The sequence below is a fragment of the Sebastes umbrosus genome, chromosome 19 (assembly GCF_015220745.1).
Source record: "Sebastes umbrosus isolate fSebUmb1 chromosome 19, fSebUmb1.pri, whole genome shotgun sequence".
Taxonomy (NCBI): Eukaryota; Metazoa; Chordata; class Actinopteri; order Perciformes; family Sebastidae; genus Sebastes; species Sebastes umbrosus.
Window position 1 is genome coordinate 22705819 of NC_051287.1, and position 27328 is coordinate 22733146.

The 27328-nt window shown below is 39.4% G+C and overlaps 1 protein-coding gene across 9 annotated transcripts in view; it reads right to left on the minus strand.

The window, feature by feature from the left end:
* fubp3 (far upstream element (FUSE) binding protein 3) overlaps positions 1-22469 on the minus strand; it is a 29759-nt gene extending 7290 nt beyond the window's left edge. For 2 of the 9 annotated variants that reach the window (XM_037752563.1, XM_037752557.1), the window contains exons 1-13: positions 22301-22467; positions 16454-16483; positions 15752-15863; positions 12036-12069; positions 11040-11089; positions 10814-10885; positions 8953-9010; positions 8563-8725; positions 7862-7960; positions 7549-7653; positions 7007-7109; positions 6322-6422; positions 4699-4834 (exon numbers count right to left, since the gene is read on the minus strand). In XM_037752563.1, the coding sequence (XP_037608491.1) occupies positions 4699-4834; positions 6322-6422; positions 7007-7109; positions 7549-7653; positions 7862-7960; positions 8563-8725; positions 8953-9010; positions 10814-10885; positions 11040-11089; positions 12036-12069; positions 15752-15863; positions 16454-16483; positions 22301-22399 (1162 nt within the window). In that variant the 5' untranslated portion in view covers positions 22400-22467. Of the gene's footprint in view, positions 1-4698; positions 4835-6321; positions 6423-7006; positions 7110-7548; positions 7654-7861; positions 7961-8562; positions 8726-8952; positions 9011-10813; positions 10886-11039; positions 11090-12035; positions 12070-15751; positions 15864-16453; positions 16484-22300 lie in introns of all 9 variants that reach the window. The other 7 variants (XM_037752564.1, XM_037752558.1, XM_037752561.1 and 4 more) reach the window with 5 other exon arrangements.
* Positions 22470-27328: the final 4859 nt, after the last annotated feature.

Consider the following 27328-nt stretch of genomic DNA (forward strand, 5'->3'; position numbering starts at 1 on the left):
GAAATGACCACATGGCAAAGCCCATTTTTAAATCAGATTTTCTGAGAAATTTGAGTTAGAATGTGCTTGTTATTATCGATTTAGATGACATAATTGTGCATGAAGATTTTTCTATAAATGATTTAATCACGATATGATTCCACTGAGACACGATAAATCATATTGAATTATCGCCCAGCTCTAAATGTGATGCATATAGTGTTATATGGTCAATGCACAGTATTTTTAACCCTAACTTGACCATGTCTGTAATCCTAAAACTGTCTTAAGTTGTCCAAAGATGTGAACACATAGTGAGTAAGTAATTAATGTGTGAATCCCATTTCTACCATCCATCCATTAGGATATGAACGTGGCCTGAATTAAGCCAAACTTTCCTCCACAGGAATCCCACTGACTCACTCGACTAAAGTGGTGTGATAGTGCTACCTTATGAAGACTCCGGCTTGTGTCTCACCACTTATCTACCATTCTGTGGTAACATCCATGCAAATCAGGAAACAAAAGGAGACATCTCCTGCACACCTCCCCCCCTCCGCGGCATCAGATGCCAGCTTCCCGACGTGTGGGGAGAGCAATTACACCAGCGGGGAGAAATGAAACATAGCCGGCAGGAGAAAAGGGCCAAAATTGAAGCGTATCCTCCTTCTGGGATATCGTTTGTCTCTTTTAGCCTTTTCATTCTTGACTCGGTGTTGTCCTCTGTGATGAGAGGAGGGAGTGAACGGGGGGCAAATCGACGCCGCCGACCCCCCCCCACCCCTCCACAATACCCATCTGAACGAAAAAGGCTGAGGGTGCTTCCCGGGGGGACACCGGGGCTGTCCCAACATCAATTACACATTTGTTCACTTGTGGCTGACACTCGGATGACCCTGGCTGACCTCCGAATGAAAACGCTCATCAAAAACCTCTCCTCCTCCCGTAGCCTATTCCCTGCTGCCAACAGACTGCACATGGGCCATTAACCCATTGTCAACCAAATGAAACTTCTGCCTTAATGAAGCCATTATGAGCTCTTCTAGTCAGACAGCAGAGTGCAATGAAGACCCTGACTATTCATTTCATGGACTGGGCTGTAGTGAGGGCAGATAATACGGGCCTTATTAATGAGACTGGTTTAGTGAGCTGGAGAAAAGGAGGGGATACAAAAGTGCAACTGGTGACAGCATTCAAGGCGAAGCCAATGGACTGGTTAGCTGCTGGTGGGGAAAAACTCTCAGGCCTCTCAAGGGAAAATAACATTACCAGACTGTAACAAGGAAACTGCAGCTTTACATCAAACTTGGGGTGGGCAGTACGGTTGAGATGAAGATTATATTAAAAAGAGTATTTTAATAATCAATATAAATCAGGAAAGACATGTTTAGTACCCTCCACCATGAAAGAAATAGGTTTAAATTTGTTTTTTTGTTATTTTTCCAATGACAACCCTCCAACGATAACTCTCTATCAGACAGACTTAAAGAAAGGAAAAGTCTAGTTTGTTTGTTTAATTAGTCTGTGTACTTTTCACTGTGTTAATTAGATGCTCCTATAAACTCGCTCTGTCTTATACCCTGTTCTAGAGCTGAAATAATTAGTAGATTAAATCAGTTCATTGAACATTAACCATCTCTCCATCTATCTATATATCCATTTATCCACTTATCCTTTAGAGGGTCGTGGGGGGGCTGAAGCCTATACCAGCTGTCATTGGGCGAGAGGCGGGGTACGCCCTGGACAGGTCCCCAGTCCATCACAGGGCTGATGCATAGACAACCATTCACGGGAAATTTATGAGTCGCCAATCCACCTAATCTGCGTGTATTTGGACTGTGGGAGGAAACCCGGAGAAAACCCAACGGAGAGAACAATCAAAACTCCCCAATCTGGCGATCCGTCTCTATCCAAGGACACTTCAACATGTGGACAGGGGGAGATGGGGATTGAACCACGAACCCTGTGATTATTAGATCCTCCTCTACCACAGTCACATAAAATCTAACTTTACACTTCATCTGTCGTAGTGACTACTCTCTGCCAGCAGTATTAACTGGTAACTTCTGTAAATGGTCGACGTATATAATAAACACAGATTAGTATGCATTTCAAATTGATTAAGTAAAATTGGAGGTTTTTACGAGGACACAGCTGCCGTCACTATGAGCAACCACGACGCAGTCAGCTGAGAGTCACCAGTTAACGCGGTTAGCAGACACTTTGTGATGCCAATTGATTAATGATGTTTATTTTGTGGTCATTAGGTTGCCCTAGTTAGAGCAACTTACGTAATATTTCACAATAACGCCACAGGTAGTTGATTGAGTTAATTTATTCTGTGGGACCACAGCAGCATCTAGAAAGTGTCTTTAGCCACGAACGTTACAACGCTAGCTAAGCAGTGTTAACTTAGCTGATGTTACTTGTTTCACCACGTTAGGCTAACGTTAAGCAGCGGAGAACTGCTCAGGTTTTTCCCGAACTCCTAGACATCGTTGTCAAAATAACATTACATAGAAAGTAAAAGGTAAAAGTAGAAAATTGTACACCTCTTAGGACTGCTTGCATTCAAACGTGCACGTATTGTAGGGAGACGCCACTGCAGTAATGCTGACTTCCCCGGATTCATGTGTATTCTCTTTGCATGTCACGGCAGTGAAAAAAAACTACTACTCTAAAGGGATAGACGAGTACAGATATATCAAACTAAAACCTGAGAAGGTTAGATTTAAATCCATTTTTTTAAATCATCATGGGTATAATGTGAAAGTTCATTCTTGACCTTTGAAGCAGTAGAGTTTGACAAATAAATCTTAACATAAGGTCAACTTATACAGCTTTTTCCAGAGCTTCCAAACAAGCAAATTTCAACCATCTGCTGTGAGATGCGAATGAAAGCCCTGGAAAAACCTAGTGAGTGCACCTTTGAATTTAGATTTTTTAGGTCAGAATTCATGAGTAAAGTTGTAGGATGTTTGTTACGGCACTGAATTCACGTCTGTAATAAAGTGTGAGCAGGTTGGTGGGTGGCTTGATTCATCAAGCTGTGTGTGTGTGTGTGTCTGTGTGTAGGGGGTCAAAACGGAGGGGCAACGGGCTGCATATGGCATCGTAAAGATATTAATCACCGCACCCTTTAAGGGACGGCTGACAGCACCCAGACCCACCGCCATCTCCACCATATTGGCCCACTTCATATGCTAATGCACAGAGAGGGGGACGCAACGCCCAGGTTTATTTGTTTCCCTCGCCCCACTACATGCACAAAAGCCACTTGACATTTCTATTGCCATGTTTTTATCTTAGGTAAAGAGGCCCACTCCGAACCCGCCCACAACTGCACGCACACACACACACACACACCAAGGCGACAAGCATGCACACACACTACGCTCGCTCGCTCACACACACACACACACTCACAAGCTCCTTCCAATGCAATGGTCAATGACTTTTAAATAGCTGGCAATAGAGTGGGCATGAATAGCCAATAAGCTAATTCCTCCTATTCATTCCCTCGCTGCACTCTATTGGGCTGAAAGACCCTCATTAGATGCCAGGCAGCCTTCCACATGATTGAGGGCTGTTATTATGCACCTTTAACAATTAATGTCACATTACACGCATTATCCCCGTCATTAAGCCCTTAGTGAAGCCAATGAATGCCACTTGTGCTGTATACATGAGCCCTGGAGAGAGAATAGGAGGGTGGTCACTCGCCCCCCCTCTTCTCATCAGTTTCACGCAGCGGCAGAACACCAAACACCATTCAGTTATTAAAAGGGGAAAAGGCAATCTGGTGAGTTGGATATACTCTTATTAAGGCTGTTCATGTTGATGGACTCAAGGGTTCGTTATTAACCATGGTCGAATGGCTCGTGGCATCAAAAAGTTACTCTGTGGCTACCAAATATCTGCTGTAGGTGGCCTCCTGTGGCCACCAAGTTTTATCAGGTCTCTCTTGAGAATGAGGCTGCGTGTCCGTGTCCTAACCATAATCTGCATACTGAATGTGACGCGAGCGCAAGTGACTTGTAAAAACTTGTAAAATGTAGGTTTTGGTCGAGAAACTTGAACAAATACAGTTTGAAGGAGACGTTTTCACAGCAATACAAAAATAGATATTAGAGAGGGAATTATGACTTGTTTAACTTCATAACACCAGCTCTTAAGCAACTTATAATATATAATTAAAATTATTGATGCCAAGATTTTTTTAATCAAAGCAAATATTTACATAAAAATACTACCACTTATTTCCTAATCATTTGAATTGTGTTTTGTTGTGTGTGTACTAAGACAGAGAGAGAACAAAGAAGTTGAGTTTTCAATCTAAATAAATTACATATTTTCATTCTGTTAACGTCACAGTTAAGGAAGGCTGTGTTAAGTTGCATCAAATGGCCTTTTCTGTATTGTTATTACACAATTTTACATTTGTGCCACCAAAAATGTACTTTGGCCATCAAATTTAGGGTCTTGTTGACTTGCGGGGCCAGTGCTTAAAAATATTAGCATCTATTCCTAGACTCTGTATTATTTCTCCCAGACAGCAAGAAACCTATTAAACCAGGCAGCTCACACATCCCAGAAACTTTTAAATAAGTTAGTAACAAAAAAAGTCTTAGCTATACATACAAAGCACAACCAAAACAGTTCACTAAGGTGCTTACAACACCAATAGGTGTTTAAATCAACTAATAATATGTTCCTTACCTTTGCCAATCACTAGTCCACACTTGTCAGCAGGTACTGCATATGTCACCTCCTGCAGTCCTCCAGAGCCTCCTCCCATGTTACAGTCACTTCGCCCTCGACGTCCCATTACACCACCTCCAAACCCATCTCGCTCCTACAGGAAGGGAAAAAAAGAAAAATAATGTTTTTACACGAACAGTTTGCTGGAAAGAAATTGCTTCCAATTTAGAGATTCTCATTTAACCTTGAGGGCAAAGGCGCCCTCGTCCGACATGACTTTTTTCAGAGGCTGTAGCTGCAGGCTTTAGAGCTAGAGTGAAGGTACTGGTATCAAAAACTATGGAACTAGAAAACTTAAGGAATCCATTGGTACCAACCTTGTCATGCTAGCATGTCGGTGAGATCGCTAAATAACGCTACAAAGTTAAACTAAATTTTGGTGACGAAAAATGGTATGGCGATTTTCAAAGGGGTCCCTTGACCTCTGACCTCAAGATATATGACTGAAAATGGGTTCTATGGGTACCCACGAGTCTCTACTTTACAGACATGCCCACTTTATGATAACCACATGCAGTTTGGGGCAGAAACGATATATTCCCATATATATATTTCTGCATACTGGGGTCCCTAAACAGTCTACATAAATTGGGTATGACTGTAAAGCTGAGACTCTTGTGGATCCAATGAGCCCAACTGTATTCATGTGTGATGTTTGTCACCATAGGAGACATTTCATTGTAGTGAGCCATTTTTTTAAAATTTGACCTCACTGTATAAAATGACCTGTGGTGACCTCTAGAATAATCACAGCCTCATGAAACTTTACAGCCACAAACTAGAGACCTAGAGCATTCAGAGGATGGATGGCTTTGACAATAAGGGGGATTCTGAGCAGTTTCCAGAACAGAAGTGCTCACCATCCAATAGCCGAAAAATGTAATTCTTGCAGAAATCTCCAAATGCCAAAAGTTTTTGACACCAAATCACAGCATGGCCTTTTCTATGGGGTTCCTCAAGGTCTCGGAATCTTAATGTGGTATTTTAAGGATTTTTGATAATTTTTATCAATTCTTGAGTGGTAAGAAAAAAAGTTAAATTTAGCACCAAATCTGTGTAACAAATGGCATCAACTCAAAAATTGCTGCAACAACTTATGAGACATAATAGAGCATGGGAATTACCTCCATATACTTCGATCATAATGTTCTAAACCCCTATATACTTTCACACACAAATTTGTTTCAATTAATTAATTAATTATTTTTAAATTTATGATTTATGACTAGAACAACTTCAGCCGCATCTCAAATTAATCTTCAGGTTCCAGTGTTTTCAGATGATGTACACCACTTCTATGCGACATACTGTATACTGCCGACCTGATATCGCCCCCTAAAGACCACCTGTACCTCCCTAAAAAAGACAAAATGGGTCTATAAAGAAGAGGGGTGGAGTGGAAACTGTTAATGGATATTTAACCTTGGCACTCTCCATTTTTAAAACCAATGTTGGGTTGCATTATTTTCCTAATTATTAACATAATGTGCCTTGGCATTACTTATCGCTGCTCTGTTTTCCCACTAAAAAAACAATTAACTGGAGCAAAGTAAACAGAGGGGACAAAGCAGAAGCACAAACCTGAGCAGTTTGAACCAGTTCATTGATGAGGTGGACCGCATGGTGGCAGTGGTCGGGCTGGCCCATCACCTGAGCAACTCGGTCAGGACTGACTCCATCATCTGGACGACAAATACAAGGGACACAAAATGTCTTTAATTGCTTTCAGATTGCATACGTATTTACTTCCGAGTGAGTTAAATGTTGAGTCGATAATTCTGAGAAGCTAGCAAGAGTACACTAGATTTTAAAAATGATTCAACCAAAAGACTGAGTCCAGAAATGATTAGGCGGGTTTATTACAGATGCCAGATTTTTTTTAATTTTTTTTTAACCAATATAACAAACAATGTATTTGAACAGCACTGCCAACCCTACCTTTAAATAAAAGTCATTAATAAAAGAAGTAAAAGTCTGGTGATATTTCACAGCTCGAGTAAGTAGTGAATAAGTGGGAAAAAATGCTGAACTTTGGGATTATTGGACTGGAATAAAGATCAGCCATCAAGTACTCAGAATCCCACCAAGACAGGACGGATGAGAAACTCAAAGTCAAACTTATTTCTATTCCCAAACCAACATTATCTGTCTCTAGGGCACTGATACATGTTGTTGTGTTTCAAGATAAACAGGATGACCAGCTTTAGAGATTACAAATTTGTACTTTACTTGATTGACAACATCAGGTCTTGTTTTATCTTCTTACCTTGTTTGAACTGGATTCTGACCCCCGCATCATTCTGAATCTTCTTGATCATCTCTCCGTTCCTGCCGATGATGATGCCGACGGCGAATCTGGGCACAACCACCTGGACGATGAGGACAGAAAGAATTCAGAATAGATTACAACAATTCTCTTCCCTCTCTCTCACTTTTCTTTTTTAACAAATGTCTGTATTTCTATTTCAGTATATCAGGTTAAACAACAACGAAACTCTCACATAAACTGAATGACTGAAATAATGCAAGTGTGTACAAATAATAATTAAACTAAACTGAATAATAATTATTAAACTGTATGTAGTGGTATTACTTTTACACTTATTTACACTATTAAAGTGAACTATATCCACAATCAAAACAAACCTTTAGGTACAAACCGAACACCCAAACAGAGCTTTACAGCAACAACTTTCAGGACTTACTACACTTCTTTTCTAGTAGGAATATGGATTTTCACTCCATTATTTCATATGTATATTGTGTCTCCTATGTGGACAAATAAAATCACATTATCTTAGCGCTTACATCCAGACTGCTTCCCCCCATTTTGGATCCAAAGTCTGCCCTGCCAACCCTGAAGTCTCCTTGGTCCTTGTCTCGGATGAGCTTCACCACAAGTTCGCGAGCTTGCTATAAAGATTGAAAGACAAAATCTTTATTAAAAACAAACAAACAAACATTTTAACAAAAAATGTGAAACATAAATGCCCAGCTGGAATTGTCAATAAAAAGAAAGAGGATTTCAAATGTTTGACTGGAACACAGAAGGTATAAAATGTGTAAAATTGAGTGTAAAGTGGAAAGCTAGCGGCACACACTGAGCTCCTCTGAGACCGACCTGCACTTTGTGGGGATCCCCAGTGATTCTCAGGGGCTTGTCTGCTCCGGTGGGCATGGGGTCATCCTGAATCATTATCATCTGCACTCCTGTTCTCTCCTGCAGGTGTACAATCAGACGGAAGCAGAACCACACACCAGAGAGTTACCTGGGGCTCAAAAGACTATACTGCCACATCTCAAAGAACAGGTTTTATTATTCGATGTAATCTTGGCCACCTAGACCAGAAGGTGAATACCTATGGAGCATGTGAAACAATGTTAATCTCATTTTGTGTGTGTGTGTGTGTGTGTGTGAGTGTGTGTGTGTGAGTGTGTGGGGTAAGGGGCTCACTAGGGGTGTACCAAGCCGTATGGGGGCTGATTCAAGGCATATTTTAAAGGATCGGTATGTGCTACAATAAAGCCGAGGGTCTTAAATCTGTTATCCCTCATCTCTTATTAGAGCCGTTTACAGAACATTCAGGAAGCAGCTTCTCATTTTCAGATCGGGATTAAAAAAACAACATGATCTTGACATCCCTATCAAATCTGCTCCTCAGCAGACACAAGTGTAGAGCTGTGTTTAGTGCAGTCTGCATGTCCACAATGATGGTGAGTCAAATGTTCACAGCAACAATCATGGCGAACTACAAAAGTTAGGTTGTTAAATGCACACTTTTACGGGTGGTATTTTACATGGTGTGCGGTTTACTACCACACCTGCAGTTGTTTGATGGTCTCTCCTCCTTTGCCGATGACCAGGCCCACTTTGTTGGCAGGGATAAGGATCTGTTGGATCGAACTGTTGCCGTCCATGTCGCTGTGGAAGCCGGGACCATACCGACACTGCTCCACTATCTCACTCAGCAGCCTCTTGGCCTGGCTGTGGGGGTGGAACAAGAAAATACATTTGTCACCAGAGTTACAGACTCCACACAAAAAAAACACTTCTGTGTCTCATTTTTCTTTGTTAGATGTGAAAGAGGTGTTCAGGTGATTCAGTGACTGATTAAGAGCAGATGTGAAAAGAGATTTGAGTTCATGCCCTCCGTGTCACAACAATAGGGCACACGTTGAGTGAATCTGTCAAAGCTGAGAGGTGAGACTTACTCAATGTTCTCTGGGCTCCCAGTCAGCGTGCAGGGCCGGTCCAACATGCCTCCACTGTCTGTAACAACATAAGCACAACAATTAATTAAGATACTATACATTTAGATACACAAGAATGAGTAGTCAACAGTATACTTAGATGCTTTCACAAACAAACTCAACTTGAGTGACCTTATCACAGCTGTTGGTATCAAAAAGGAAAATATATAATCAGTTTTATGTGAAAGGGTGCTAAAACACAACTGCAACAGCTTTGATGCAAACTGGCTTCTCATTATGCAAACTGCTCATTTGAATGTTATTTAAGACCTAAGAATTATTATGTTGCTGATCTTGTGTACATAAAATAATTCAACTCGATACAAAAACACAACCAAGCATTGAAATTTCCAACAAATTCTCAACATCACACTGTGATACTGGAACATGACTGGCTACAAACTAGTTGATATCACAAATTTGTGCTTGTACGTACGCGTCTTAAACTCAGAATTAAGGTGAACACAGAAACTTCTCCCTTCAGCAGATGATTGTGAAAAATTACAATACATTGTTCTGCACAGTAAAGGTCAAAACAAGTGAAGTAACAATAAGCAAAACATGCGCTTTCAACATACAACTGACTGGGAATTTAAAAGGACACATTTAGCTGTTGCCAAACTTGCCTGCTTGTACAATCTTACAGCAAACGACACAGTTAAGACTGGCACAAAGCATTGTCTCTTGTCTACAACACTGTACAGGTAGCAATGCCAACAGTCTGCCAAAAGGCTACACCTACTAACCTACTAAGTGCAGTACAACATTTATTTTTCAAGCACTGTATATGTTGAAAATATTTGGAAGGTACATCTAGCCTGTCCTGAATCACTAGCTGCCATATTGAGGTTGTGACCTGGAGTTTTCTGCAAACTCCAGCCCGCAGGCCATGACTTTGACATGCACTATGAGCTTGTAAGTACCCACATATTAAGACATACATTGCTTAGGAACCTGATTATTGTGTTATTTCAAGGGCTTTGTTTAATATAACGGTAACACTTTACTTTAAGTCCCCTTATATAGCATTTATAATCAGCTTACAAACATTTAATAACTAGCTATTAGGATATTTTCTAAGTGATTATTATCGTACATTATTGTCAACAATTACAACTTCTATGAAGAGACCTTATATTATTACAACTGTATTTTACTATATTATTATTCATCATCTGTTCAGTCATACACCAGCCTCCACTGTACCTGCTTTCTGGGTGTGATTTTTTTGCCGCGTCATCACCATTCATATCTATACAACCAATGTGTTTATGATTAATAGCAATAATACTGACCAAAATAATGGTGATTATGATTTTTGCCATAATAGAGCAGCCCTAACCTACAAGCAATTTAAAAATAGAATCAACAATTCAAATAACTTGCATGTCTTTGGACTGTGGGAGGAAACCAAAGCTCCACACAGAGACACCCCAATATAAAGGTTTATATATTGTTAATAAATGCTGAATAAGGGGGAGAATATTAGTGCTGCTAATATAACATACTTGTAGTTGTCCTGAACCTGAGATTTGGTAAGCCAAATAATTTTATGAAATGCCATGGATATTACTTTTGAAAGAGTAAAAAAAATCTAAAAGTCAGTGATAATTTATCATTGCCAAATATTTCCAACACTTCTGCACACGAGAAACACACTCAATCCTTTAAAAAGGAGCCAGATTCTACTGCTGTTTATGGTTCACGTCGCTCAGTTAAAACATGTTTCCAACCTCTGAGGAGACGATGGATATCTTGAAAATTCACACTTAAAATCAAGCCGAAACAGGAGATCTAGATAATGTGTTCAGTCAGAACTTACCTGAAGCAATCTGGATCTTACAACCCGATTCCAGCTGGATTCTTGAGATCTGCTCTCCTCCTTTTCCAATGACTATAGAGAAGAGGGGGGAGAAAAGGACACTTTAAGCCTTTTTGAATGCAGACAGGGGCCTTGAGTAGTGACCCAAAAACTGAGTTGAACGTCAATACTGATGATTACATCTCAAACATTAATACTGACTATAATGAACTGAAGGGCTACTTACTGAATCCCACCATCTTATCAGGCACTTTGAAGTCTTCTGTAGCAAGAGCCCTGGGAGAGATTAGGACATGATCAATAACTCGATACAATCAAAAAACATCTAAAACTACAGCACCTTTTCTCTAAACCAACCTGTGCATCAGGGCTGCAACTAATGATTATATTCATTAATTCATTTATCTATTGTTTCAGTCTATAAAATGTCAGAATTTTGAAAATTGCCCAACATAATTTCCCGCAGCCCAGATTGACTTATTCAGATTGCTTCTTTTCTCTGACATCTATAAAACCCAGAGATATTTAGTTTACTATCATTGCAGACAGACGAAAACCAACAAATATTCACATTGGGAAGCTGGTGGAACCAGGGAATTTTGTTTTTTTTTGCTTAAAACAACATTAATAGATTATCAAAATTGATTATTAAATTTCTGTTGATCAACTAATTGACTCATAATTTCAGCTCTAGAAATTATTAGTTGTTTGACAGAAAACAATTTTGATAACAGATTCATTGTTAACTTAATTTTTCAAATGGCAAACATTTGCTGGTCCTAGCTTTCAAATGTCATAGTAAAATAAATATGTTTTGGTTTGGGGCTGTTGGTCAGACAAAATTAGTGACCTGAATATGTCAGCTTATACTCTATTTAACTATAACCAACATTTTTTCTGACATTTCATAGACCCAACAATTAGATGATGATCAAGAAAGAAAATAGTTTTGATCTTGATAGTCAAAATAAACTACCAAAGATTCACAATTCAACTTGCGTTTTTTCTTTTATGATTTATGACACTACAACTGTTTTATAGGTGCAGGATTTATATAGGCCACTTGCAGTGAGAAACGAGGCAACCGTGAGTAAAATGCGACAGGAGCAAACACCCTGAAACTGCTTGGGGTTCAGAGGGTTAACTGAGGCAGTAAATACTAGGAATACATCCAAGTGCATTAAAATGAACAGAAACAGGAATGCGAGTAGGCTCTGCTCACCTTTGATGTCCCATCCCACCGAGGTGGTTCCCTACTGAGAGAGATGAGAGGAAAGAAAAACAATTAACATGTGAAAAATAATCTGAGATCTTAGTTACAAATAAATCATAATTCAAATATCTGTGAAAGTGACGAAGCAGCAAAATGAAAAAGAGTGCGTCATGGCTGGAGGGGCCGGGAGCAGATGGATATGGTCTTGCCAATCCATCGTGTTGGTGTCTGACCCACAGCGGGGGGCTTTCACCAGCATGGTAATCAGGCCTGTGAGTGTTTGAGTGAGTGTTTCAATCAGAGCCGTTCAGAAAAGAGAGAGGCAGCAGCCGGGTCAGCGGCTGCTGGTCCTGAATTGAATTTTGACAGGTAGCACCAAGCAAGGGTCCTGCAGGGTCAGTGGAGGATGTGCTGCCATGGACGTGAACACCTGAGTTGATATCTAGCAACTTCAAATCAATTTTATGGTTGTTTGCACTGATTTCACTTCCTCTGGAAATGCACCGGGGTTAACGCTTGAGAATGGAACAGCTATGAATATAAAACAGGAGGTGTACCGAATTTATACAAGGACAAGATAAAATGTGAATGCCTCGAGTCTATTTGTATACTTGTACATTTGATATCTAAATGCTGAGAGCCAACTGGGGCGCTACAAAGATTTCCCCTATATTGTGGGACAACCTTGATGGAGAAAAACTGAGGACAAATTGTTGCAAACGACAGTGCGTCAAACAAACCTAAACCAGAATTGCATACAATTTATCTATCCATGCTTTCAGAGCTTAACTATCATACAAACAACTGTGACAAGATAAGAGGACGGGATAAATGACTAGTGTTTCCACTTCATGGATATGAAATGGATTAAATCTTTGTTATGTGTGCAACGGACAGCAAGATAGAATGACACTTTTTCACTACAATGCAGTGTCAGATACTTAATACTCCATACAGTCATGAAAACACAAAACCATGGCTCTAAATTGTTTCCCCTACATAGCTCCATCGCTTCCAACGCATTGGTTGTAGTTTATTATCCCTCCCTAAAGTAATATCTAAGCTTAAAGACACCTAGGGAGTTGCTGACAACTAGTAACCCTATAGAACAATGTTTTTATGAGTTTTCTTTGATCTCAGGTATGCGCGCATGAGGACACATACTATGCATACCGACAAGCAAGTGGGCGACACATTCCTGCCAATGGTTTCATACTTCCAGATATTCCTGATCTACAGAAAGGGGTAATGTGCCAACAAACTACTGCCTACTGCAGTTCTCAAGGTGAAATATGTGTCAAAATACCATTTTAGATTAAATATTGTGGTGCTGCAGAGATGTCCATATTCTACATACTTTGATGTTTTACAATGAAAATAATGATGTAAAAATGATCATTCCCTCCAATATCGCAAATCAAATCGCAGTTGCAATCATCAGTCAAAAATAATTGCAAATAGATCTTTTTTATAAATGTATATATTTTATATATTATATTAATATTTTTTTTAGCAAGTAAACATGAGCGTAAACAAAGTAAATTTAAAAAAAGAAAAAAACCAGCGTCACACATATTTTATGAGCAAACAAACACGTTCAGCGGCTTTGCTAAGCCTCAAGGATACACGCAGTATGTTTTGGTGAGTTAACAGTGAATGTAAACAGAAACGTTTACAAAAAAAATCCCCACACTAACTTTAAGTCAAACTGGATTTAGTTCAAGGGACTGTGGGGCACACTCTTATTATGTGAGGGAGGCTAATTGTGTAGTATACTTTCCCACTCTCTGTACAATTTTCCAAAAAAATTAAGTTATTTATAGGTAAAGCTTATGCTCACACAGCAACAGGCTACAAGTGTTTTTCAATGGAAGCCGGTGACATGAAGCTACAATCTGACGCCCGACACTTGTCACTGCTGCGTGACGCACTACAAATAAAGTTGATGCTCCAATGACGCTCTGAAGCGTCGACCAATCATATGTTTTGTTCAACATGTTCCGTTCAATCTAAAAAAAAAATGCTCTTAATCCCCAGTGCTATTTAAAAACATAATACGTCAACGACCGTTTGAGCAACACTTCAACGGTGACTTAGCGAAAATGTAACTTGCCACGCTGACCATTTTGTTGCTTTTGTCACTGGTGTGAACTGTCTCTGATCAGTCATGTAGTGTGAAAACCACAATAACTTAAAGACTCCCGATTACAAGACAGCAAGTTGTGTAGTGTGGACAGTACTGCGATCTGACGAATTTGAAAGTCGTGTAGTGTGAACTTAGCTTTATTCAAACTGGACTTCCTGGATTGTTATGATGTCTCACCAGTACCTGAAGCAACACGACCCCACCAACGCAGCCCCCTGTGTTGTTTTAATGCAGAGCTGCTTTCGGTCTAAATGTCTGTTAATGTCTTCTTAATATCGGCTTATGGTTTGGGCTTACATGTAGGGCTGCACATTTAATCAATTTTATCACAATATGGCCTACTGCAATTTTCAAATCGCAAGAGGCGCAATATTTGTTAAAAGGCAAAATGTGTGTCAAAATACAATTTTTAAATAGATATTGTGATGCTGCAGAGATGCCCTGACCTACACATCATAGTCGACAGACTTTTGAAAACATCTTTGTTTGGTACACATCCCTCAAAAAAAAACAAAAAAAACAAAAAAAAAAAACACCATTATTACTTTAATATGTTTTACGATGAAAATGAGAATAATGATACAAAAATTATCATTCCCTTCAATATCGCTAATCATATCGCAATTGCAGTATCAGTCAAAATAATCACAGTTAGATATTTTTTCAAAATCGTTCAGCCCTACTTACATTAACAAATTAACACGACAGCCATCAAAAAGAAAATTATGGTCCGTCAAGTGGTCACTTGAAGGAATTTCGTTCTTCATAAAATATTGTATTGAATTAAAATGTTACTTAGTAGATCCCTTCAGAAGTGCTCTTTCTTTTTTACTGAGCTTACTCACTCATTAGTTATTGGGCCACACAATATGCCAGGATCTTGTTTAGGCCTGTGTGTATTATTAGTATGAAAAACTAAATAAATAATCAGTATGGTTACATGTGTTAGACATTTTCACAACTTTATAGTAGCTTGGTTGCAGACCTCCGATTCACTGCCTGCATGTTTTTTAGGTGTGGTGTTGTGCTCAGCAGCTGTTTCCCTACTTGGAAAAACGACCAAAGTCATCTTCCTCTATCAGAGCTAGACAACTAGCCAGGAAAAATGTCTGAGATTGACGCAACTATACAGGCTGTACATTGAGTTACAGAAATAACTTTAAAAAGGCAACAGCTCCAAGCAAGCACTGCTGTAGCTTTTGTGTAAAGTGAAAAATGACGCTGGTGGATGTGTGACTCGCTACCGATTGGTCGGGCAAAATAACAACCCTTCCCAAACAGCAATGGCAACATGTCAGATTGGATAATGAAGTGAAACGAGGGTGGTTGGAGCAAAAGCCTGACATAAAGGAACACAAACACACAGTTTGAACAGGCAGAAGACGGACACTTTTCTACAGTGAGGGGACAAACATTGAGAGCTTTTATATAGCAGGATGGTGTTTTCATGAAGGTGTCCACATACACGTTATGCAGGACAAAAGCTTAAGTATCAGAGTGGTTGTAAGTATATCAATAGATCAGAACATCCTGCAGACCCATGTGTGTGTGTGTGTGTGTGTTCACACTGAGGGCTTACCTCCATTGTCTAGTGAACGTTTCTGGCCTCCAAAGCCGTAGAGGGAGGGGTCTATGACCGGAGGGGAACTGTTCATGTTGGGCATCTGGTCTCCTCCCATCTTGGCTGCCATCTGGAGACACATAACAGTAAGACAGATGGAATAAAAGGTGAAAAGTGGACATGTGATGATATTCTCTTTGAACATACATTTCCTTTCCCAGACAGCCCTTCATGAAAAGGAGTGACACATTCTCCTTTCTTCTTGCTTTCTTAAAAGCTTCAAGTTTGCTGTGAGGTTGGGCCTTGACAGAATCATCTGTTGCAAAGTGTGTTATCTTTCTGACAGCAGCTGAAAACTGCACTTTGTACATTATAACAGCAGCTTAAAGCAGTCTGCTACACTTCTTGTTGAGACTACTGATGCTTTCCTTGAAACGTCCGTCATGTGCCAGCTCTCGCTGACTAACCCAGCTTTTTCATGCTTTCCACTGACAAATGACACAGATCATCACAGCACACCTCAATTCCTCAACAGACTGGATTTGCCAGTAGAGGAGTTGCCTGAAAGTTACAACAGGTATCAGTGCTACCTAAGGCTGCTACTAACCATTATTCTCATTATCAATTAATCTGTTGATTATTTTTTTGATTTATCGATTGTTTGGTTTATCAAATGTCAGAAAATGGATCATAGGAGTACAAAAACGAGAAAATACTCACATTTAAGAAGCTGGAATCAGAGAATTGAGTCTGAAAAAATTACTCAAACAGATTAATCGATTATCAAAATAGTTTGCGATTCATTTAAGAGTTGGCAACTAATCGATTAATTGTTGCAGCTCTAGTGCTACCTAAAACAATGACACAAAAAGAACAGCGTCCCAGCTCTTTAAACAAGTGTAGGCTGTTGATCCGGTTTTAAGAAGCCGTAGGTATGTATGTGCAAAGGTGACGAGAGAAAGGATTAGGGATTGGCCAATCACACAATTACCATCAGAATTGTAAAATGGCAGTATTCGTAACACCATTTTAATTGTCTCATTTGAATTTTTTTAATCTGGAAAATGGATGGAGTTTTGTACCGAAGAGGAACTGATTCAATTTTGTCGTTTTTTGTTATTTTACGAGCTGTAGTTTGTCTTTGTTTTATATTTAACTGTATTATACTGTAATGTTCTTCTGTTTATGCAAGTTTCTGAATTTATTGATACACTAGCAGCGATACCATACTCAAGTTTCAGTGAGGCTTACCGCGGAAGTCGGTCTTACCGGTGTTCTGCAGTGTTCAAGCATACAATAATAACATTAGTTGCCCAACGTCGTTTGCTTTTCTTTATAGAAATAAAACCCATTCAGTTATTTTTTGTGTATCAGCACCGTGTTATCAATACATAGCTGGACAACGGACGCTTCAAACAGAAAGTGAAAGTGTCTCAGCAGAGTAACAGGAGTCAGATTTCACACACAGGACGAGAGAGTTGACAGACAAGGTGATGGCGGACGATTTGGTGTCGAAGCGAAAAGGAAAAGCGCCTATTTGGTTATATTTCAGATTTAAATCCAATGCTACAAGGGAACCACAGCGAAAGCTCTATCGGCGAGGCCAGACTCACAGCCACCCGACCTTAAAGGTCAATGTAAGTGCTCTTCATATATCGAGTATCATCTTTTCTTGTAAAATGTGTGGTGTAATCGGTAACACTGATATTGTCACAATTAACCGGTGGGAAAACTTCCTCACCGTGACATCCCTAGTTTCAGTACTATCGTGAATTACATATTTGATACTTTACTTTAACAGATATACTAAACAAACCAGCAGCTGTACAATAACTTTGCATAAAGTAAATATAAATAGTCTAAACTAGGCAAAACAAATGTGATAACACTGAATGCCAGCTTTCAGTACTGAAACTACTGCTCAACACACCCAGCCCTAGTCATATCATACAAGAATACACTCAGTATTATTAAACATTTAGTCAGTGTTTACTTTTACAGATCAAATCAATATGCGATAAAGCCATGGAATGATATACTGGCCTGTATTTCTGGCCACCTCAGACATAAATTTCTCTACATGTTTCTCTTTTAGTGATGGAAAGTGTCCAACCCCCGCATATAACTTCAAGAAGAGTGCACTTATTTGCATTACAGCTTAGCTAAAATCCAGTCTATGTCTACTTTCAAAATCCCCCACATGCCAACCTAAAGTAGACGCTCGTGTTCTACAGTGAGGGACATGTAAATCTTCAGTTACGCTGCTCAAGAGCGCCAACAGCATTTTCCACTACCCGTTAATCTGCCACCTCTCCTTCCATACAAAAGTATAGCATTTCAGAAAATTACACTAAATTGACATCTGTGCCTGACTGGAATTTCTTTCACAATATGAAAATATAGTGACGGCAATTAGAGTCTTCCATCACCTTCAGGGATGATTATCTACTTCAGAGCCCACCAGTGGAAGTGAGAGGGGCGCGATGGAAATAAGGAGGCAGAAAAGGAAGCAGGTGTGGGGTTGCTGTTTGCCATGACATTTATGTATGTCAAGCAACCTGAAAAGCATTTTAGATGAAGTCAATACTCAAGACAATGCTTAAACTTTGAGTGAAATTAGTGTTACTCCGAGTTTTGTTTCACTACAGCTGGCCAGATACCTGAGAAGTATCTCCCGGAACGCCTGCCTGTTTTATAAGCAGTGTCCATAATAGTATGGGTGTTTGTTGTTGTGGTTTTGACAGTATTTGTATGGACATTAGAGGAGGGGGGGCGGGGGGGAAACGATTGTATCATGATTTTTTATTTTGAAGTCGATTTTTAAATGCCAGAATCTATATATTTGCTTATATTTGAATCTATGCGGCAGTAGAAGGAAGTTACCCTTACGAGAACAATATTTGCCATAATCAAGCAGCCCCTAAAGTAGTCATGCAGTCTGGTAGATTTTGTGGCAAACTGTCCGTTACAAACTTCTTATCTTACAGTAGAAACCCCTCGATGTCCACTGAGGCCTCTGGGTAAACACCACTGTGGACTGGACTGGCCTCTGACTCACTTCTTGAATGCAATCGTTGCTGAATGAATATGTGTATTAAAAAATATATATAAATAAAAAAGGACCTGTAACACCAACTACAGTCAAATGTCATACTTTAAGCCTCAAAATATGTACTGAAATGTTGGATTTGTCTAAAAATAAGACGAATGACATGTGGTCACATGGGAACGAAAGTATGTATAGTTTATATTTAGGGACCAAGAACACCTTGTCCATTGGGCGCTTTGGCCCAACTGTTTCGTCAGTGATCTACACTATTTATGACACTCTTCTACTCAATGTGGTCTTTATATTTTACAAGAAGAGGGTTAATGTTAATGTTTATGTTTAGGATCAAGATGGGTACATTTACTGACACTGAGACACTGGCAATTTGAAAGCAGAAGGAGGAGAATGTAATAATTACAAAATGGGAGGCCTACTGCTGAGGTCAACATCTGGTGATTTAGGCTAATGAGTTAAGACCTTCAGACAATAATGTGCTTTGCTTTTGCTTGCTCTGATAATTGTTTAACAAAAAACAAAAACAGAGCCATTAACATGAAATGCAATGCAATTTTAGCTTGTGAAGCTTAAAGATTGAAATGTCAGTCGCTCTCACTGGCTGCTCCCTGAGAATCAGGTGACGGCTATAACTGCATCTGTGGGTACCCTAACCACATACCACACACACACTTCAGTGTAAACAAGCATTAGAACACTTTCTATCTCAGACTTATGCCACATCGATGTCATATGATAACACTCAAAACAAAAGATGACTTCCCTTTTCCATAAAGCACATAGAGGCACTTGCATGTTCAAATCCACAACGTAACATCAGTCACAAACACAATGTGTCAGACATAAATAGCTTTTTATAAGGGTTAATATGTGATTCATTCCCAAGTTTATCTTGGATTATTAACTATGGCCTTCTGCAATTAATGATGCAAGAGTGAAGTAGATGCCCACAATGAATCCCTTCTAGCCTACTTGTTACTGATAAGAGGCTGACGTGAAATATTTCTCCTCCGGTGGAAGCTTTTTTGTTTTGATCTGAGATCTTGTAAACACGGTGTGAGCATACATGTGAGAGTGGAGGGTTAATGGAGGGCTTTAAAAGCATCCTGACAGGCACTGATGGACAGAAACATGTACTCGACATGTTGTTTGTATCTGGGTGTAGTCAAAACACATTTATCTACATTTCAAAATGTACTGATAATGAGCATTAAACTGTATCTGTTCTTCAAGATATTTGTGCACATCTTTTTAATATCGTATGAAATAAGTGGAGTTGTTCCGATACCAGTATCGGAAATATGTCCAATACTGCCCATCGATCCAATACCATAATTTATTATGTAAGGCTTCCGCTTGGAGGGGGGTAGGCTTGCCGCGGTAGTCTGTGCTACTGGTGTTACACGGTGGTCGGGCCCACACCGATTATATTACGTACCCACCGTCATTTAGATTTTTTTTTTTTACAGAAATAAAACCCATTTAATTCATTTTCGCTTATTAATGCTGTGTTATCAATACATAGTTGGAACACGGACACTACAAACTGAAAGTGATAGCGTCTGCTCCATACAGAGTCTCAGCTCAAAGTAGCAGGAGTCAGATTTCAAACGCAAAAGGGACGAGAGAGAGTTGTAAGACAAGACGATGGCGGAGGATTTGGAGTCGAAGCAAAAAGCAAAAGTGCCTATTTGACAATATTTCAGATTTCAACCCAATGCCATAAGGGAACCTTAATGTTAATGAGGCAATTGCTGCGAGGAGAACGGAGCGGTCACAAACGGTGTGCACGGCGGAGCAGCGCCGGGTGGAAACCTAAAGATCAAAGTAAGTGCGCTACACATATTGACCGTCATCTTTTCTTGTAAAATGTCCGGTGTAATCGGTGACACCGGTGTTGTCACAATTTTATTAATCGGTGGGGAAATGTCCTCACTGTCATATCCCTAGAGGGGCGGCACTGGTGTTGCCAAACTAAGTTGCCATTTGATCGGTAATCGGTGTTGGCCAATACCGTAAATTCAGGTATTGGAATCAGTATCGGGAAGGAATAAAATGGTATCGGAGTGCCGTCGTACTTTTCTTACCGAAAAAGGAAATACTTCCAATTTAGCAAAGCACCTCAAAGACAGACATCCAGACAATATTGTTTGTTTTAAATACTTGTTCTGTTTTGCAATGTTAATAGACGTTTCTTTTTATTTATTACTTAAAGGCTACATGCCTCTGTTTTTTGTAATGTTCAAATGTTTTAATAAAAGGAGTGCGTGTTGAATTACAGGGGATTTATTGTTGTTGGGTTTTTTTTTACCGTGGTATCAAATTGGTATCGAGAATCGTGTAAATTCACTGGTATTGGTACCGACTACTAGATTTCTGATGCCGTGACATCCCTAATCGGGAAGGGAAAAAATGGTATCGGAACATCTCTAGAAATAAGGGATTAAAAACAGGGACATTTGTTCATATCTAGGTTTTAATCTACACAGGGGGGAAGTTCAACTAGTAGCTTGTGAGACTAAAGTCCAATCTACACACTATTAACAAACATCAGTGGTGTACTAATCTTCTATTACCGCTCTACTTTCCATCAACTCAACTACAGTGACCCTCTCTTGCTACAGTACCTGCAGAAACTAAGCAGGTAAACAGGGCGAGCAGTGAAATGCATTTTAAATGATATTTTTTCCAGAGGCAGCAATGGAAAAAGCCAAGTGTGCAGCAACAGGAGGAGTGAAGGGGGGCTTATTTGAACAGATGACGTTACATTACATGGCCTTACTCCAAACGCTGCCTGTTAGGACACACAGTACACCACGCACACTAGCTAGCTACTAGCAGCTCTACTAGCTAGCTCACTCACATTCATGATCATACGATGAAAACACGTTTAATACAGAAGCGTGTTGTTGAGTTAAAGACGGTGAATGGAGGAGTTCAGAGGTTCGTGTAGCATGTGAGGAGTGATTAAGCTCAGTGTGTCTCTTTAACTGGGGCAACAGCCGGTTACACTGAAGCTAACTTTCTGACAGCGTGTCAGGCAGCTCGTGCTGGCCAGGCTTCGTGTTTTAAACTATATATTTAGCTTTTAGTCGCTGAAGCTGCGGGGCGTCAAACTTACTAGATAGTAAGTTAGCAAGCTGAGCTAACTGCAACTTCTGCTGCTTTGACAACAGGTTGCAGTGTGTCGGCTTAAACTTCCTAAAGTTGCACAAACTTCACGACATGGTGAGAGGCCTTCGTGTTTGTGGTCGGACGTGTTTCGTGTGTGGGTTAAGACAGCTTTGACACGGTTACTGGACGCGTCTTGTGTCCCGGGTTAACTCTAATCTGTCCTCTTAGCTGTGCTGTCCTCGGCTACTTATCGTTAGCCTGCTAGCTAGTACATGAGGAGTGTGGTGGTAGTAGTAGTGGAGGGTCCGAGGTGAAGTGCTGCTCATCATCATGCTATCATAACACGCTGCTTGTTGCTGGTTTATAGGAGCACTATACTGGTGTTTTACCTGTCGGACCCGGCGTATCGTGTCTGCGAAGTCATCTTTCGTTCCGGGCTGAGCCACCGAGGCCTGTCCCTGAACCAGCTCCGCCATCATCATCATCATCCGCCTCGGCAGCTGAGAGCTGAGAGCTGAGAGACGCTCTTAACACACAAAAAAGAGAAAGAGCACAGCACACGTGCCGAGCCAAAGCTCCGTGAGCCACGAGATCTCGCGAGATCATCGAAGACCACATATAGCATGGAGGCAAAGTTACTATAACTATGGAATATATAGTACTATAACTATAAAGACCATATCTACTTGTGTAACATATAACATACACAATTGTATATATGTAATTGTATGTATATATATATATATATACATACAATATATATGATTGTTTGCACTCCGGCAATATTTGCAATATTTGCACTATCTGTTTATATCATGTTTATTTTTGTTTATAGCTTATTTTGTATATTGTGTATTCTTAAAATTTCAATTTTTTTAATTCTATTTTATTCTAACGTTTTTATCTATTCTTTTGTTATTATACTGTTTGACTTGCACCAACATAACCAAAGCAAATTCCTAGTGTAAATCTCTTACACCTGGCAATAAACACAATTCTGATTCTGATTCTGTATGTGTGTATATATATATATACAGTATATACATATATACTGTATGTGTGTATATATGTATATACAGTATATACATATATACTGTATGTGTGTATATATGTATATATATATATGTATATATGTCTGTGTATATATATGTATATATACACACACACACACACACATAATATATAACATACACTATTATATATATATATTATACTCATACATACATGTACAACTCTGCAGCTATAATACAATACAATTCATACATAACATTTTATGTGATTATGTAATATATTTCTTTAGCTGTCAGAGTTTCCCATAGCCCAAGGTGATATCTTAAAATGTTTTGTTTTGTCAAAAACCCAAAGATATTATACAATTATAATTGTTTAATAATTATATTTTATTATTATTAATCCTAATGAGTAGAGTTCTACTACTAAAAGGTAGAGTTAATTGCAGGGTTGTTGAGTGCCATTTTAGTTAGATGTACATAACACATCAGCTGTATACTGTAAGTAGGTATATTGAAATATAGCCTACTGACAACTGGAGTCACGTATCTTTGTGTAAAAATACTCGGCCAAATAAGTTGATTCTGATATGATTACTTCTATACTAAATTTGCTTTCCCATGCATTGAAATATAATCACTGAAATACTGTTGACACAAGATGTAGGCTATAAAAAGACAAAAAAAACTAATCCGCTATAGCACAGCAGCAGGCCTTGCTCAAGGACTCTTTGGCAGAGACGGTGCTATGTTGAGTTGTTACTCAGCTCTCTTGGGGTACCTTACTCCCCCATGTGCTCCAATGTGTTCTGTTCTGTAATCTGTTCATCTTCAGACTTTATTTCTGGATTTACTGACGGTCCATATAAGTGCTTGCTAAAAAAGTGAAAACCCAACAGAGATCCCTGACATACATCTTACAGCTCACTCTACAAAACCATGTTTTAAACTGACTTTTGCTATTTATAGTCCTAACATTGCGAGCTGTCTTGCCAGAATAAAAAAAATCCCATCTGGCACAACAAAATGAACATTGAGGAATATTGTTTTTTTCCCCTTTGCTGCACATATGGAAACATCTCTTGTTGCACATCTGGAAAATGCCAGCAGCCAGACAGAAGAAAGTAAAATTGCTGCAAATTTCCAAACTGTTTATGCAAAACAGTTCCTGCTCCATAAATTGTATCCAAACCTCAATGAGCAAAGTCCGACCAGTAAGGAATAAAGTGACTGTGTGGTCCAGCAGAGTTAGAAACAGTTCAGAGTTTGTTTCAGAGTGTCTGATAAAGCTTTTTTCAGGGTGAATCCATTTTGAGCATGATGTGCAGTGATTCCTGCTACCTACTGATGTCAGATCTCCAAAAATATAATTTCAAAACATGAAACAGCATTAAGCAATAATATTAAATGCACTAGCCTGAAGCTTACAATAATTTGATAACATACGTGCTGTTTCTTAACACTTAAATAACCGTGTCCCTCTATGGTTACATATATGCAACATGCAGCTGCTTGAACGGGGATGGTTGACCTCGAACTTGAGACAAGCAGATTGGCGTGCTGCGTCTTACAGACATCCGTAAAGATATCAATTTCCCTTCCCTGTCAGCCCCCGGGCATGTTATCACCTCCAAAAAAGAAGCATGGAAATTAAGTGGGAGCTGAAGGCTGTTCCCAGACCAGCACCTCTAAATGAAGACCTCCAATTTAGCATGACTGAAGTATGATCCCGGGTCTGCTAACATATTGCTACCATGTGCCGTCCAATGTATTCAAGGTGGCTGGGAAATGATTTTAGAGCTCTGGTATCAAAGGGTAAGTCAGGTGGTGGTCGTCATATACAGCCACGCACGATGCATGGACGCAAGAACACACACACACATAGATAGTTATGAATTCAGCCCCCATCTGGTCAAACAGCCTAGAAAATTTAAAGGCAGTTAAAGCAGGTGTGGGTCTCTGGCGTCCTGCCAATCAAGCAGTGGGAATTGAGTTGACCAAGATGTGGTTACCGTAGCCGGCTGATCAAGTGTCACACACAAACACAGCTTCCTGCTTGTCATTGTCTTGCAGAGAATAGACGCTTGTTCCCAGGGTTCACTGTCGTCAATGGAGTGCATCTTCAGCCTCTCTCAAGAATAAAAAAAGTTCAAGAAATCATCAACGTGTGCTGAGTAATTGACCCACTTTTCTTTTCATTTTCATTTGAAGTGTATAAGAAAATGTGATGTTTTTGTGGTCAGGCAAGCGGAATACCCAGCTGGACAACCGAGCATTTAGAAAAAAGGAACATCAATATTGGCACACTTACTCTTTTTAACTACTGAGCTTTTACCTCCTCCTTTCTCCTCCTCAATCTCAAAAGAACGGGCCACATGAAACTGTAATTGCTTTATAATTGCCACGGTTCTGCTATGGGCGTAAATTTCTAAAGGCAGGATACAAGAAGCGGATAGTGTTTCATCCAGAGACCTCTCTGAGGTATCACTGCACAGCTTTCATTCATGAACACATTGTTCATGCAGAGGGAAGCACTGAATAAAATGGTAGTGCATAGTCCTCTAACATATTCATACTTGTCATATTTGAAAAACACATTGAACACAATACAAGCCAGATCTGTAGTATCTTTTAAATCATTTCTAAAGACTCACATTCAAGCCCTTTCTTCAATTTGAACTATGTTTTTAACCTGTTTTGGTTTTAATTTTTGTATGATCCTCATTATTTTACTGTTTTTATTCTGTGATTCCTTACATTGTTGGTAGTCTGTTAAAAAAAGGACTTCACCAATTCTAAGGCCCATTTGTGGTTATATATTGTATTGTGGTTATATATTGTATGTGTCTGATGCACATATTTGTACATATTTCTTATATTTCTCATTTATTATTCTTATTTTTCTCATTATTATGTATTATTTGTTTCTATTTTTCTTACATTTCTTTATGCTTTTACATAAGAGCAACTGTAACATCCCAATTTCCCCTCGGGGATCAATAAAGTATTTCTGACTCTGATTATAACATTGTCGGACCCAGTATGGACAGTAATAAAAGGATCAAAATTGATGCAACAGAACCAGAAATATTGTCTTTTTTTATTCCACACATTCTTCTTCCTTGTCAAAAACTGGTGCCTACATTACCCACAATACAACTTAAGTGCCGACAGTTTGATTGGAGATTCAGGTGTGTTATGCTAGCAGCGGCTAGCCTCGAGCTGCCAGCCTCCAGCAGAGATGAGGAACGGGCTACCGAGGTCTGCTCAGCTCACTTCTTTCTAACTCTGCACCTCCAGATTTGTTTCATTTTCAGTGTTGTAGTCTTCAGCCCCAATTGACACTGACTCAAGTGACATCACTTAAGGCAAAAGATCAGATTTCAACTCCCTCTGGAGTCCCCAAAAACTTAGACAATAGACTTTGACATGTAAAATTTCCCCTTTAAGGAAGACCTATCATGCTTCTGTGCTTTTCCTCTTTCCTTTAGTGTGTTATATCGTTTTTTTGTGCATGTAAAAGGTCTGCAAAGTTAAGCTGCCCACACATGATCAGTGGTAAAACGGCTCTGCGCTGGCTGTGCCATCGTTTTCCTATGGTGAGCCCTGTCCCGCCCGACTAGGTGGAAGTGCTACCCTTGGCGAAATTGCCACCAAACGGTGTGCTCAAAGTTCAATTTATTTCAAATCTGACCTCGGTTGCCGCGGACCTTTCAAAGCACAACCAATGAGATAACAGCTGCAACTATTGTTGTTGCCTAGAAACAGTGAATGGCATTCCTTGCACACTTTTTGATGACATATACCTGCGCTGTGCTTTGCCTCTGCGCCCTAACTCATTTTGAGCTAAGGTGTCTTATCATGTGAAGGCAGCTTTACAAAGCCGTACACATGTTCTAGTAGAAACCAAAATATGTATGCACCTGAAAATGAGCATAATAGGTCCTCTTTAACCACTTTGTAATGCTGCTTAGAAAAGTGCTAAATATAGTTAAGTTAAGTTCATAACAAGTCTAAACTTGACTAAACTAAACCACTAGTTATTACACTTATGGTCAGTACACTGCATACACACATACACCAAAAGAGCTTGTAACCAGCATGTTTTGTCTTTTCATTTTCCGATGTATTGTTGTAGCTGCAGCTAAATTATGTTTTTGTTAAGTTCTGTTTAATGTGTGGTCGGAACTTTTGCACTAATTCAGGAATATAGGCTAAATGTAGAAACTTTGCTAGCTCAGCTTGAATCCCTGGAATAGAATATATACTGTAAAAATGTAAAAAACAAAAACAAAGTGTAAAGGCAAATTATGAGATCTATTATCAGCATCAGAAAACCACAGACTGGAAAAAAACAAAACGAAAGAGAAGAAAAATAAAAAAAGTGCATTTACCGAAACATCAAAA